The 16,480-nt window shown below is 41.6% G+C and overlaps 1 protein-coding gene across 1 annotated transcript in view; it reads right to left on the bottom strand.

The window, feature by feature from the left end:
* CUNH16orf96 (chromosome unknown C16orf96 homolog) overlaps positions 1-16,227 on the bottom strand; it is a 40,013-nt gene extending 23,786 nt beyond the window's left edge. The window contains exons 1-2 of the mRNA XM_054589141.1: positions 15,808-16,227; positions 718-822 (exon numbers count right to left, since the gene is read on the bottom strand). Of these exons, the coding sequence (XP_054445116.1) occupies positions 718-822; positions 15,808-16,227 (525 nt within the window). The remainder of the gene's footprint in view (positions 1-717; positions 823-15,807) is intronic.
* Between the last annotated feature and the right edge of the window lie 253 nt (positions 16,228-16,480).

Genomic DNA, 16,480 nt, shown 5'->3' with positions numbered 1-16,480 from the left:
CTGACCTGTGCATTAGGAGCAATAATGAATTCATGTAATTTGGAGGTTGGCCGTAACACTTTAGCCACAATACCAACTTGAGGGGCATGTAGAGCTGGCTTCTTAGCCCAACTCTGACTCCTCAGCTATGAGATCACACTTCAGAAATGCCATGTCCTTCTACCTCATGATAAGGAGTTAGAACATGCCTGGGTTGAGGTACTTGTGGCTACAGAAGGAGCTAGCACATAGGCCTGTGCTAGGTTTAGTCCACTTGTCAGTGTAAACAGAACTTTCTAGAAGAGGAAGAGGTGTTCTCTTTCTCCTAAGTTGAGGGAATATAAGCCTGGAATAGCCAAGACTTAGGAAATACCTACCTACCTAAATATGAAGCCAACCCAGAGGAAAATTATCAGAAAGAGAGGTGTTGATGTGGTATGACCACCTAGATCTAGCTGTACCTGAAGACATCCTGGACCTTTTACCTAAGCCAGAATGAACCAAGTTTCTGTCACTTGCAAATAGTGTCCTAACACCACAGAGTGAGAAGCACAGGATGGTGGAAGCCATGGAGAGTTCAGGGGGATGGGCCAAGTGACTAGACTATGTCAGCCTCCATCTGCTGCCCCCATGGCTGTGTCCTTTGACTAAGAACAAGTTTCCTAGATTTATTCTGTGACCCAACCACCAGCAGTCCAAGCAGCATGGCCAGCTTGGAGGATGATGGGGAGGGTCTACCTTATTAAGCATGTCTTTCAGCTTGTCCACATCCTTCTTGAGGGTTTCAGTGGTGACCTTGAGTGCATTAATGTCAGAGAGCAAATCCTGCAAGGTCTTCATGGACTGAAGAGGGAGAGAGGAGGAGAAAACACAAAGTTGGGTGTGGCTGGTGGAGTAGAGAAGTAAACTGTGGAAGCTCTCTGATGATTGCCATGGTCTAAGAAATCTTCTTCGTTCTTCTAAGGCCTAGGCTGGAACATACTTAGAGGCCAGCAAGTGACACTTGAGTCAACAGTGCTCTGAGCGCTCAAGTAGCCAGGGTGAGAAGGAGGCAATCCTATATTTGAATGTATTCAGTAATCAGGTGTCACTCATTAAAAAACATCTCATGCCCTTTGGTAGGAGCCATGGGAGGATCAGTAGAGTTATAATTGGAGTTCTATTTTTAAAGGGTCCTCCTGGCTGCATGTGTAGAGGACAACACGGGTAGCTGGAAGACCAGTGAGGAAACTTTAGGCAAGAGCAGATGGGTGCATGCTGGGCTCATAGCTCAGTTTTATCACTGACTGGAGCTATTACTACATCTTTGTAAGGTTCTGATTTCTCAATCATAAAATGGGTATAAAAATGTGATAATGTATATAAAGGGCCTAATGTATAGTTAGGCATTTGGATAACAAAAATAACAAATAGCAAAATGGCAGAAATCCTTATTATTAATAATTATATTAAATGTAAATGGATTAAAATTTCTATTAAGTGGCAAAGACAGCAGAATTAATTAAAAACATGATCCAAACTCATGATGTCTATAAGAGACATTTTAGCTTCAAATGTGCAGATAGGTTGAAAATAAAAAGATATAAAAAGATACATTATGCTAGCAATATCCAAAAGAGAACTGGAGTGGCTATACTAATATCAGACAAAATAGACTTTAAGACAAAAATTGTTACTAGAGACACAGGGGGACATTTCTAATGACAAAAGTGTTAATCCATCAGGAATATATATTAAGCAAAATATATATGCACCTAACAATGGAGTCCCAAAAAGCATGAAGCAAAAACTGGCAGAAATGAAAGGAGAAATAGATGATTCAACAAGAATAGTTGGAGACTTCAATACCCCATTTCCAATAATGGATAAAACAACTAAACAGATAAGCAAGGAAATAGAACGATTTGAACAATGCTATAAACCAATCAGACATAACAGATATCTGTAGAAAACTTCGCTAAACAACGGCAGAACACACATTCTTCTAAACACACATAGAACACTCTATAGGATGGACCATAAGCTAGCCATAAAAACAAGTCTCAATAAATTTAAAAAGGACTGAAATAATACAAAAACGTGTTCTCTAATCACAATGGAATGCAATTAGAAATCAATAACAGGAACTATTAGATATTCACAAATATGTGGAAATCAACAACATTCTCCTAAATAACTAATGGCTCAAAGAAGAAATCACGAAGGAAATTAGAAAACACTTTGAGATGAATTAAAATTAAAACACAACACACAAAAATTTATGGGATGCAGATCAAGCAGTGCTTAGAGAGAAATTATAGCTGGATGTGACTATATTAACAATGAAGAAAAATCTCATTGCATGCCTAACCTCCTACCTTAAGACATTGGAAAAAGCAGAGCAAACTAAACCTATTGCAAGTAAAAAAAAAAAATGAAACAATAAAGACTAGAGTGGAAACTAATGAAACAGAGAATAAAAAATTAGTAGAAGAAGTCAATGAAACTAAAGCATGTTCTTTGAAAACATCAACAAAATTAGCAAACTTTTAGCTAGATAAACCAAGAAAAAAAAAAGAAGCCTCAAATTACAAGAATCTGGAATGAAAGAGGGAACATTACTATTGGTCCTACAGAAATAAAAACAGCTATAAAGGAATGTTGTGAACAATTATATGACAACCAATTAGATAAATTGGATGAAGTCAACAAATTCCTAGAGAGACATTAAACTACCAAGCCTGACTCAAGAAGAAATAAATAATCTGAAAAGTCCTAAAACAAGTGAAGGGATTGAAATAGTAATTACAAAAAAATAACACAAAGAAAGGTCTAGGCCAAAACAACTTCACCACTGATTTCTATCAAATATTTAAATGAGAATTAATACCAATTCTTTACAAATGTTTCCAAAAAATAGAAGAATCCTAAACTCATTCTATGAGGCCAGTACTAACTTTTTTTTTTTTTGGACAGAAGGGAAGGGAGGGAAACATCAATGTGTGGTTGCCTCTTTTGCATCCCCTACTGGGAACCTGGCCCACAACCCAGGCATGTGCCCTGACTGGGAATTGAACCAGTGACCCTTTGGTTCGCAGACCGGCACTCAGTCTACTGGGCCACACCAGCCAGGGCTTAACTTGATACAAAAATCAGACAAAGATATAATAAGAAAACTAGAATATGGATTTAAAAATCCTCAAAAAAATATTAGCAAACTGAATCCAGTAATATATGAGACAAATGACCCAATTTTAAAAAGGCAAAGATCTGAAAAGACATTTCTCCAAAGAAGATATACAAATGGCCAATAAGCATATGAAAAAATGCTCAACATCATTACCCATCAAAGAAATGCAACTCAGAATCACAATAAGATACCACTTCACACTCATTAGGATGGTTAGAATTAAAAGTCAGGTAATAGTAAATGTTGGTGAGGACGTGGAGAAACTGGAATATTCACACACTGCTGGTGGGAAGGTAACATGGTGCAGCCATTTTAGAAAACAGTGTGGTGGTTCTTCATAAAATTACACAGAGTAACTATATAACCCAGCAAGTCCACTCCTAGTAGACTTGGGTATAGTGGATATACCCAAGAGAAATAAAAATATAGGTCCATAAACTTGTACATGAATGTTTATTGCAGCTTCATTCACAATAGCCACACAGTGATAACAATCTAAATGTCAATCAACTGACAGATGGATAAACCAAGTATGATACATTCAGGAATATTATTCAACCACAAAAAGAAATGAAGTACTGATGTTACAAGAATGAATTTTGGAAACATCATGCTAAGTGAAAGAAGCCAAACACAAAAGACCACATATTGTATGATTCTGTTTATACGAAATGTCCAGAATATGCAAATCTAGAGAGACAAAAAGTAGATTAGTGGTTGCTAATGGCTGGGGGTAGGGTAAAGATTGAGGTATTAGAGTGGTGATAAAAAAGGTATAGGTTTCTTTTTGAGGTGATGAAACTATTCTAAAATTGACTGTGGTAATTGTACATATTCAACCCTTTGAATATAATAAAAACCATTGAATTGTATATGTTTTAAATGGGTGAATTGTATGGTATGTGAATTATATCTCAATGTTCTTGGATTGGAAGACTTATTCCCAAATTGATCTACAGATTTAGTTCAGTGCCTATAAAGATGTCAGTTAGTTCTTTTTTGCAGAAATTGGCAGACTGATCCTAAAATCCGTATGCATATGTAAGGGATTCAGTGTTGCCAAGCAGTCTTGAAAAAGAAGAACAAAGTTGGTGGACTCAGACTTCTTGATTTCAAAACTTTCTACAAATTACAGTGAACAAGCCAGTGTGGTGCTGGCATAAGGAAAGATATATAGATCAATAGAAAAAAACTGAGAATGCAGAAATAAACCCTCATATTTACAGTTCATTGATTTCTCAATGAATGCCAAAAACAATCAACAGGGAAAGAATAGCCTTCAACAAATGGTGCTGAACAGCTGGATCTCCACATGCAAAAGAATGAAGTTGGACACCTACCATTCACCATAGACAAAAGTTAACTTATAATGGTTAATAGATTTACGTGTAAAATAAAGTATTTACTCCTATGTTGTAAAAAAAAAAAATAGGAGTAAATCTTTGTGACTTTGGTTAGGCAATGTTTCCTTAGATACATCATCAAAAGCATAAGTGATACCCCTTTTTTCTCCAAAAAAGGGAGAAAATAAAAAGAGATAAGTGGGATTTCATCAAAATTTAAAACTTTGTGTATCAAAGGATACCTACCATCAAGAAAACGAAAAGACAACTCACAGAATGACAGAAAATATTTACAAATCATATACCTGACATCCCATATACAAAATATATAAAGAACTTTTACAAGTCAACAATAAAGACAAATAACCCAATTAAAAATGGGCAAATAATCTGAATAGACATTTCTCCAAAGATATAAAAATGGCTAACATGCACATGAAAAGACACTCAGCATCTTTAGTCACCAAGGAAACGCAAATAAAAAATGCAATGAGATAGATAGGCTTCACACCCAGTAGAGTGGTTATAATAAAAAAGACAGACAGTAAGAAGTGTTGGTGAGGATGTGGAGAAATTAGAACCCTCATACTCTGCTGACAGGAATGTAAAATGCATCATCTTTGGAAAACAGTCTAGTAGTTTCTCCAACTTGAAACATAGAGTAATCATGTGATCCAGCAATTCTGCCTCTAGGTATATACTCAAGAGAAATAAGAACTTATGTTCACAGAAAAACTCATACACCAATATTTATAGTGGCAATATTCATATAGCCTACAGGTGGATACAGCCAAATATCCATCAAATGATAAACAAAATTCCATACATTGAAATATTAATTACAGACTGCCTAAGGTCAGACAGGGACAACATCTGACATCATCAGAAGCAGATCCAGAAAGTAAAAACAGCGGTCTCCTAACATAGAAGTCCACACCACAAAGTCAGGAAATCAAGACAGATCCATTTAAGAAGCAGAAGCAAAAAAGAAGAGTCTCACAAATAATAGAAAGACAAAGAAATATACCCCACTCGAGGGAAAGGAGGAATCCCCACAAAGACAACTAAATGAAATAGAGGCAAGTAAATTATCAGATATTGAGTTCCAAACAACGGTTCTAAGGAAGCTCAATGAGCTCAGTGAGCTCAGAGAGAATTAAAAAAAAAAAACTACAGGGAAACTACAAGGAACTTACTGCAAACTGTATCAGCATGAAAAAGGACATAGAAACTATCAATAAGACACCAGAGGAAATAAAGAATACAATTTCTGAATTGAAGAACACAGCAGAAGGAATCAAAAGCAGGCTAGATGAAGCTGAGGATCAAATCAGTGAGCTGGAGAACAAGGTAGATAAAAGCTCCCAGAAAGAGCAAGACAATGATAAAAGACTCAAAAAGAATCAAGAGGCATTTAGGGAAATGCAGGACAATCTGAAATGTAATAATATCTGTATAATAGAGATACCAGAAGGCAGAGGATGAGGAAAGGATAGAGAACCTGTTTGAAAAAGTAATAATGGAAAACTTCCCTAATTGGAGGAGAGGAAAAGTCACACAAGTCCAGGAAGCACAGGGGGTCCCATTCAAGAGGAACCCAATGAGGCCCACTCCAAGACACATCATCATTAAAATGGCAAATATCAAAGACAAACAGAGAAATCCTAAAGGCAGCAGGGGAGAAAGAGGTAGTAACATATAAGGGAGCCCCAATACGGCCAGCAGCTGACTTCTCAACAGAAACACTGCAAGCCAGAAGGGAATTGCAAAAAATATTCCAAGTCATGAAAAGCAAAGGCCTGCAACCAAGACTGCTCTACCCGGCAAGGCTCTCAATTAAAGTGGAAGGCGAAATAAGGAGTTTCCCAGACAAAAGAAGGCTAAAAGAATACACCTCCACCAAACCAGCACTGCAAAATATGCCAAAGGGACTGCTTTAAGAAAATGAAGAAAAAAAGTCTATGAATACCCAGTTCCTTTCACAGTCACCAATACTTGATATCACCAATATTTTTAATATGTATTAATCTGATTGTGACAATGATATGTTATTTTAATTATTCCTTTATTATTTGTTGAAACTAAACCTGTTTTTGTAGATTTCTTGCCTATTTCTATTATTTTAAAAAAAGCTTTAAATGACTTTTGGTATTCTTTATCCATTTTTTGATTAATATTTGTAGAATTTTTTTCCTAAAAAAAAACCCCAAAAAACCCCCACTAACCCTTTTTTGAATGTGTTGCAAATACTTTCCTATTCTATTACTTGTCCTTTAACTTTTTTTATACGTATATTACTGTACAGTCTTAAAATGTTTAATATCATCATATTGTCAATATTTTACTTTATAGCTTCTGGATTTGAATATTTTACTTCATGGTAAGAAAAATATTATTTTGAATTTTCTCTGAAAACTCCTTAGATTCTACACATTGATTTTTAACTCACGTGAATATTTCTTGTATAGTGTGTGAAGTAGGGCTCTATATTTGTTTTATTTCAAGTAATAGTGGTCCATGCACCTTATTTGTTGAATAAGCCTTATCTTCCCCATTGATTTGAAATATCAACTTAATCATATATTACATTGTTAGATACATACATTTGTCTCTAGAATGCTCTTTATATTTCATTGATCTACTTGATTATTTCTGTTCTGGTGTCATGCTGTTTTAATTGCTGAGACTTTATAATGGTTTTAAATTTTTTAATATTTTATAATTAATTTGACATTTAAAAAATAGATAAAACCAATATGCATTTAAGAAAGAAAGAAAAGGAAAGAGAGAGAGAGATGGAACTCCTACCTTTTGTGACAACATGGATGGAATTGGAGAATATTAAGCTAAGTGAAATAAGCCAGTTGATGAAAGACAAATTCCATATGATATCACCTATAAGTGGAATCTATTCAACAAAATAAACTAACGAACAAAATAAACCACAGGTATGGAAACATGGAGCAGACTGAAAGTGACCAGAGGGGATGGGGAAAGAGGACAAAGGTGGAAAGAAGGGGAAGGAACTAGACAAAGAACATGTATTAATGACCCATGGACATGTGGAAAAAAAGAAATATTAATTGACAATGAAAGGAATAATGTACTGATACATACTACATCATGGATAAACCTTGAAAATATTATGGCAAGTCAAAAAGTGGGAGTTCAAGGAGGAGAATGAAAACACAGTTTAAAGGATCCTTTTTCTGGCTATGAAAATGTCCTAAAACTGACTCTGGTAGTTGTGTAACTCTGTGAAAATGCTAAGATCAGTGAACTGTATACTTAATTTTCTAATTGAGGTATAGTTGATATAGCTTATATGACTATACACTTTAAATGGATGAATTTCTTTGGTATGTGGATTACGCCTTAAAAAAGCTGTAAATGTAGCATTTTTGTTTTCGAAACAACTGGGGAAGACTTCAACACTGTCTATTAGGTGGTTTTCGGGAGTTATTGTTAATTTTGTTAGGAGTGATAATGGTATCATCATATGAATTTTATACATCCTTATCTGCTATAGGCAGAAAAAGGTTTGCAGTGAAATCTGCAAGGTTCAGGCCCCTCACCTTCTGTCTCTTTGGGGGTAACTAGAGGACCAAATTACCTGAGCAGGAGTTATTTCCCCCACTCCACTCCTCCATGGGCAAGTACAGGTCAAACCCAGAAAAGATGTAAATCTTACAGGTAGGTCCATGAGTGAGGGCTGCACAAGAGAGGAGAAAGATTATTTTCTCACGAGGTGCTGCTGTTATGAGAACATGTTCGTGATATAGTCTTTCCTATAAGTCAGCCAGGCAACTGCTTGGCTAGCTGCCTGCTGAGCAGCTCAACAGCAAGGAGTAGACGAGTCACGCAAGATAACTATGCTATTCACTCAGCTTTTATTGAATGCATGTTCTCTCTAAGTAGAACATCAACATACATTGACATCCTACTCACACTCTAACAATCTAAAAGAAATATAGCACACACAGAACAGTCAGTGGGGAATAACGAACCAGAGGCCCAGAGTCTCATTTTGCAGGTCTGGGAGACAGCACAAGTGGGCAGGGGAGTCATCAGCATCTCTGAAGCCAGGTGGGCAGACAAAGTCATCAGCTCAGCAAGGCAGAGCCTCCAGTGGCCAATGCCAAGGGAGATCAGCGTGGCATGGAGCAGCCCTCTGGTGTGTGGAGCTCAGCCATCTCAGCAGTGGTCTGGAGCTTGCCTCAGTTATACCTTAAAAGTGGTATACTCCACCCTTCTGGGTCTCTTGGTAAGTGTCTTTGTACCTTTGATAGCAAGTGGGGATTTTGTCCTGGAGCCTTTCTGTGGCTGGTCCCACTCTACAGACATGGCTATTCTGATCACATGTACAGATATCTTATGTGTGTCTCCTTGCCAGATATATCTAGTGTGACTTAGGTAGTTTCCCTCTTGAACCAAAATGTCAAGGCTGATTGGCAGCCATCTTTGTTGACACGAATGACTCCATTTTGTTTTATGTACTTTATGGTATCTTGACCAAACCAAGGTCATTTTATTTGTCCTGCTCTCTTATGATGATCAGTTAGCAGTTTCCCACCCCAGACCCAGCCTGCTCCTCACAAGCCTAGGGACATGCCCTGAACTCTAGTCTAGGGACGAAAGGCCAGTGGAGGGGCACTCGGGAAAGGTCAAGGTATGGACTGTGTTGCTGGGTGAATGACCTGGAAGGGTCCACATGGCCCCTCAGACTGCAGTTAGGGCTTTGACTGAGCCATGTTCAGGGGAGGAGATCCTGGAAGGTTGCCCTTACTGAAATTGGACCCCAAGGCGTGTGGAGTGCCCTGCAGGTACTTGCAGCTAAACTGTCCAGACTTGCGCTTACTCTGTCCCTCTTGCTCTCTGTCTCTGAAGGGGGTTTTCCGAATGTAGATTCAGGTTGGTGGCCCAGTGCTTCCATGAGATCTGGAAAGAATTAATAAGGGGATTCAAGGAAAACACCCCTTCAGACAACCAGCTAGACTGATCTGGCCACAGGGCCAGAGCTTCAGGAAATGGGAATGCTAAGACCTCACACCTTCCAGACAGACCTAGGAATGTAATAATTCTTCCTGGGACCCTGGGGAAGGGGCTGCCAACCTATGAAATTTATTACTATTTTACAGAAACTTCAACCCTGAGTCTCTAAGTCCCCAAAGTGTCTCCCATGCCCTTAAACTTAGTTAAGAAATTCTCAAAAACCAATATAAATTTCAAATTATTTTAATTGTGGGATATATAGTAGGAGTTTCGGGTTGGGGAGTAAAATTGAGAGGGAGTTGGTTTTTTTTTTTTTAAGATTTACTTATTTTTAGAGAGAGGGGAAGGGAGGGAGAAAGAGAGAGGGAGAAACATCAGTTGGTTGCCTCTTGCCTGCGCCCCAACCAGAGACTGGCCTGTAACCCAGGCATGTGCCCTGACCGAGAATTGGAATGGAACTGGTGACCTTTGGCTCTGTGGGATGGTGCTCAACCAACTGAACCATGCCAGTCAGGGCTGGGGAGGGAGTTTTGAAAGTACAAAAAACAACAGCAGGTTGGTACAATCCCCTAACGGGGCCCACGCGCTTATTTATGGAAACAGGGTTAGCAAGAACAATCTTATGAACAATAATCTGGTGTGGTCCCCCATTTTCTTCTGACCATTTTCTCCTGTGAGGATGACATAACTGCAGGCCTCAAGGAGACAGACAGGGACTTAAAATGCAACTTTCTAAAACACGCTGCCTGGGAGATTGGGGGCAGGGGAGGTGTGTGCTTGGGAACCTGCAATGTTAGGAAAGGTCCGCAGGTGAGGCTGGTTTTTGAGGCAGTAGAGATAAGTACACTGCCAGCAGGGAAACCCAGGTTTTCCTACTCAGCAGTTCTTTTTTTTAAAGATTTTATTTATTTATTTAGTTTTAGAGAGAGGGGAAGGGAGGGAAGAGAGGAAGAGAAACATCAATGTGTGGTTGCCTCTTGTGCATCCCCCCACTGGGAACCTGTCCCACAACCCAGGCATGTGCTTTGACTGGGAATTGAACCAGCAACCTCTTGGTTTGCAGGCTGGTACTCAGTCCACTGAGCCACACCAGCCACAGCATCTACTCAGCAGTTCTCAACAGTGGTGATTTGGCCCCAGCAGGCATATGGCAACATCTGGAGACATTTTGGGTTGCCATGACTATGAGGAGCTCCTGGCAACATGATAGGTAGAGCCCAAGGATGATGTTTAACATCCCGCAGTGCACAGGACAGTCTCCACCAAAAAGAATCATTTGGCCCAGATGTCAGTATTCCCAAGGGTAAAAAAACCCTGCAATCAATCTACCTGCTAAGTAACAACCTGCTTCAGTGCCTGAACTCCTAAATCTTGTGGTGACATGACCAAGGGCACCAGCCCTAAGGCCATGCCTAGGGTTCTCATAAACCTCTCAAGGAGCCTCCATGGTGTCTGCCCTAGTTTTCCAGGCACCATTCACATTGACCAGAGCCCATAAAGGGTGGCAGAGAACACTAACTCAGCCAGCCCAGAGAACGGGGTAGAAGGGGGCAGACAAGGTGACCCTTCCCATCAACACAGCATTTTGGCTGCCAACCTGACTAGGTGCAGACACTTAGCTAAGCAGCTTGAACCACCTAAGAACCAGCTACCATGGCAACCCCCTACAGTGGGTCATCATGACAACCTGGCAACCTCATCCAGGCTCCCACGTGACTTTCTCTAACAGTAGGGACATTCCTAAGTGCACAAACAGCCCTCTCAGGACTGCACACCCAGGTCTAAACTTGTCCGTCTGCCCCTTTCCTGCACTGGTTGGGTCACTCTGGGTACTCATGCATTCTAGAAGTCTTCATCCATCAAGGTAAGTAGGAGGCAGGCTGCTCTGAAGGGACTGGCTCCTCTCAAGCCTCTGAGTCCCTCGATAACCTGCCCTCAGCTACCCCTGCAACTCTCTTTGTCTTTAATACCAATTTGTTGTCTTAAAGTCTATCTTGTCTAACGTCCGGCCAAGATGGAGGTATAGATAGAAACACTTTGCCTCCCCACACAACCTTACTGTTGTGTGGACAACAGTAAGTGCTGTTGAAGGACAACAACAAATTTAAAAACAAAAAATAACAAGAACTGCCACAAAATCAAACTGTATGGAAGTCCAACAACCAAGGAACAAAAGAAGAAACATTCATCCAGACAGGTAGGAGAGGCAGAGACAGGCAGCCAGGGTGGAGAGGATGCGTGGCAAGGTGGCAGCTGGAGGACTGGGCAGTCCCACATTTGTATGAGGATAAACCAGGAGGAACAACTGTAGAGAGAGACAGACCATGCAATCCAGGGTTCCAGAGTGGGAATAGAAAGCCTCAAAACCTCTGGAGGTAAAAGCCTGTAGGGGTTGCAGTGGTAGGAGAAACTCTCAGCCTCACAGGAGAGTCTGTTGGAGAGGTCCACGGGATCCTAGAATGTACACAAACTCACCCACCCGGGAGTCAGCACCAGGAGGGCCCAATTTGCATGTGGGTAGTGGGGAAGTGACTGACAGCCAGCGAGAGCTGAGCAAGCGGCATTGCCCCCTCTCAGACCCCTCCCCCACACACAGCTTCACAACTCAGCGACCTGGGTTGCCCCGCCCTGGCGAACACCTAAGGCTCTGCTCCTCCCAATGCTATAGGTGCATTGATATAAAGAAATATGGCCCAAATGAAAGAATAGATCAAATCTCCAAAAATAGAACTAAGCGACGAACAGACAGCCGACATATCAGATGCACAGTTCAAAACACTGGTAATCTGGGTGCTCACTGAGTTGACTGAGTATGGTTGCAAAACGGAGGAAAAAGTGAAGGCTATGCAAAGTGAAATAAAGAAAAATATGCAGGAAACCAACAGTAACGGGAAGGAAACTGAGACTCAAATCAATGATTTGGAGCAGAAGGAAGAGAGAAATATTCAACCAGAACAGAATGAAGAAACAAGAATTCAGAAAAATGAGGAGAGGCTAAGGAACCTCTGGGACAACTTGAAACATTCCAACATCCGAATCATTGCAGTGCCAGAAGGAGGAGAGGAAGAACAAGAAATTGAAAACTTCTTTGAAAAAATAATGAAGGAGAACTTCCCCAATCTGGCCAAGGACATAGACTTCCAGGAGATCCAGGAAACTCAGAGAGTCCCAAAGAAGTTGGACCAAGGCTCATCATAATTACATTACCCAAGATTAAAGAGAAGGAGAGAATCTTAAAAGCAGCAAGAGAAAAGGAGACAGTTACCTACAAAGGAGTTCCCATAAGACTATCAACTGATTTCTCAAAAGAAACCTTGCAGGCAAGAAGGGGCTGGCAAGAAGTATTCAAAGTCATGAAAGGCAAGGACCTACATCCAAGATCACTCTATCCAGCAAAGCTACCATTTAGAATGCAAGGGCAGATAAAGTGCTTCGCAGATGAGGTCAAGTTAAAGGAGTTCATCATCACCAAGCCCATGTTATATGAAATGTTAAAGGGAGTTATCTAAGAAAAAGAAGATGATCAAAAACTATGAACAGTAAAATGACAACAAACACAACTATGAACAACTGAATCTAAAAAAACCCCCCCAAAAACCCCAAAGCAAACAACTAGAACAGGAACAGAATCATAAAAATGGAGATCAGAAGTGGAGGAAGAATGGAGGGAAAGGTACAGGGAATAAGAAGCATAAGAATAGATACAAAATAGGCAGGGGGAGGTTAAGAACAGTATAGGAAGTAGAGAAGCCAAAGAACTTATATGTATGACCCATGGACATGAACAAAATGGGGGGAATGCTGGGGGGAGGGGTGGTGCAAGGTAGAGGGGAATAAAGGGCAGAAAAAAGAAAAAAAATTTAAATATGAAAAAAATAAAAGTGTAAATGTTATCTGTAAAAAGAAGTCTATCTTGTCTAATAACATAATCACTCTGGCTCTCCTCTGGTTACTGTCTACATGGGATATCTTTTTCCACCCTTTTACTTTCAATCTATTTATGTCCTTAAATCTAAAATGTGTCTCTTGTAGACAGCATATAGGTAGGACATGTTTTTGTTTTTGTTTTAGATTGATTCTGCCATTCTCTTTGTGTGTAGGGGGGGCGGGGTAAAATACACGTGACAATATTAAAGTGAACAATCCAGTGGCATTTAATACATTAGAGGTGATGATTGTGCAACCATCACCTCTATCTAGAACATTTTCATCACCCCCAAAGAAATCCCAGACCCATCAGCAGTCACTCCCATGACCCCCATACCCCAGCTCCTGGCAACCACTAATCCACTTTCAATCTCTACAGATTTTCCTGTTCTGGATGTTTCATATAAACAGAATCAAGCAATACCTGGTCTTTGTGTCTGGCTGCTTCCACTGAGCATGACGACTTACAGTTCACTTCTGTTGTCAATTTGCCTCTCGCCTGGCATCAGCCCACCTTGGCCAGACTGGACTCTCCCTTCTCCCACTAACACCGGGCATGTTTTTTCAGGACTCTGGGTGCCTGACTTTGCTGAGGTTCCAATCTATCTCAGTTTCCCTGCTCAGTTCAAGTCTCTGAATACTAATAATAGTGATCACTGATTGGGCACCTAGAATATGTGGAGCTCTGTGCTAAGCAATTCCCATGCGTTATTTCATGTAGTTTTAATTCTTGCAACAATCCTGGGAGAAAGAAACCATCACCATCTCCTCGCCCTGCCCAGCATGCTCAGCGCCTCACATACCTATGCCTTTCACTCACCCACAAGCCCCCATTTTCTAACACTGTGACACTGAGTGCGTTCCTTAATCACTTTGTGCCCCAATTTCTTTATCTGTAAATTTGGGATAATAATAATGACCTGCCTCTCAGAGTTGCTATGAAGACTAAAGAAGCTAACAGACATAAGAATCTAGCTTACCTGGTAAAATGATGAGCCCTTCCTTTCTGTGCTCACCACACCTGACATGCTGTCCTACTCTCTGGCTGGGTGGTCTTTGGCTTGTGGCCTCCCCACCACTGGTCCTGCCTCCTCTGCTAATCTCTCTCCTGAGGCCAGATCAGCCTTCTCTAGGGCAGCTTAGTTCCCAAAAGGAAAGAATGCGCACCTCCTGGATGAGAACAAATGCTTTTCCCTGGCACCTGAGGACCCCCAGGGTAGGGCCCTAGCCCACCTTCCAGCTCATCGTCCACAGCCCTTTTCTGGGGATCAGCCAATATGACTATCCCTTGTGTCCCCAGTGTGCCCTGTGCTGGCTGCTGTCACTTGCTCCTCTAGGAAGGGTCTCTTCCAATATCTGTCTGCTGAACTTCTATCCACCTTTCCAGAACCATCTCAACCCGCCTCAACCCCGGCTCCCTTCTCCCACAGCTCTGTTACCAGTTCTCTTTATGGCACGTGCCTCAGAGCGGTCCCTCCGTTTGATAAATGTTCTCTGTCAGCACCTTTATATCCGTCCTTCATCCTCACCTAATACTCTGTACCCTGGAGGCTGGCCCACAGGTGCTGTGTTTACCATACCTCTGGCCCTCCAGTTTAGCCAATGGGAGAATGAGAAGAGAGAGGGCAGGGTATTTATTTCCCAAGATTCAAAGACTTCCCCAAGGCTACAGGCCCTGATGGATAACCACGTGCTGAGCAGGGTGGCAAAAGGGTATATGGTCTAAGGCAGGCTCTGGGCCAGAAGCCTCAGCTCCTCTCCTGCTCCACTCTCACTGGCTGCAGTACCATCAGTAAATTAATGAACATTTTTTCTGAGTGTCAGTTTCTCACCTATAAAGCAGAGATTATAGTCTTTTCCACTTTTCACATGACTAGTTCCTATAGGTTTTTACTCACTTGCTCTGTCTGTCACGTGTGCTAGAACATGAACCCCTTTTCACCATGACTACCACGGTGCCTCCCTCACGGGAGGTCCTCAGTGATGATTAGTTTTTACTGAGGTGAGATTCACATAACATACAATCAACTATTTTGAAGAGAACAATTTAGTGGCATTTAGTGCACTCAAAATGCAACCACTGCCTCCATCTGGTGCAAAATATTTCCACCACCCCAAAAGGAGATCCTGTAACCAGTACACAATCACTCCCCATTCCCTATCCTGTCCAGCCCTTGGCATACACAAATGTGCTTTCTGTTTCTATGGATGTGCCCATTCTGGACACTTCATATAAATGAAATCACACAATATGTGGGCTTTGTGTCTGGCTTCTTTCCTTAATACTTGATGAATGCAAGCTTGGAACTTTGGTTCTGCCTGACTCACAAACAGGAAGGTGAGATGCCTGGGAGAAGAGCAAGGGGGAAGGGAGCCTGTGGAGGCCGGGTGGGTTACCTTTTCCATGGCTTCTTCATTGCCTTCCACCATCTTCCGGAGCTTTATCATCTGCCACAGTTCCTGGGCTGGTCGGCAGGTCCCCTGGCTGGCCTCCAGCAGCTCAGAGGTGGAGGGCAGTTCCTGCAGCATGGTCAGCTGGCTCTCCATTTTGTCAATACGGCTCACCACGTGGTCGAAGACGTTGCTCAGCCTCTTCATAGGGTTGAGGACGGGCTGAGCATCTCCTTCGCGGGGCATGAACATGGCCTGCGAGGACTGGAGGAAGTCCTCATCCCCCGAGAGGACCTTCTTGAGCTCAGCCATGTGGATGTGCTCCAGGATGCCATGGAGCAGAAGGTGCAGGGCCTTGAAGTTCACCACACCACACTGTGGGATGGCGATGTTGACCAGCTCGGAGAATGTGAGTGAGAAGCTCATCCTACCAGTGTTGTTGGCTGGGATGGGGTTCTGGGCAACCTTGGGGACAAATGGTGGCTTTCAGTGGACCCACAAGCTGCAGGAACAGATGCTCAGAGACCCAGAGAAGCTGCAAGTCATAGCAGTCAGGGAGAAAATGGCCTCTGTCCTGGCCAGAGTTTAGATGAGAGTTTTCTTGTTGCTAGGATACCAAAGAACGTGGCTGTGGGCGTGCTTCCGAGGGTCTGGAGCGGGACAGAGTAGGTACTCAATT

Source organism: Pteronotus mesoamericanus, unplaced genomic scaffold (genome assembly GCF_021234165.1).
Source record: "Pteronotus mesoamericanus isolate MK-2021 breed Mesoamerican mustached bat unplaced genomic scaffold, CSHL_Meso_final scaffold_167, whole genome shotgun sequence".
Classification (NCBI taxonomy): Eukaryota; Metazoa; Chordata; class Mammalia; order Chiroptera; family Mormoopidae; genus Pteronotus; species Pteronotus mesoamericanus.
Note: the sequence above shows the minus strand (reverse complement) of the source record. Positions and strands in the feature narration are given on the sequence as shown.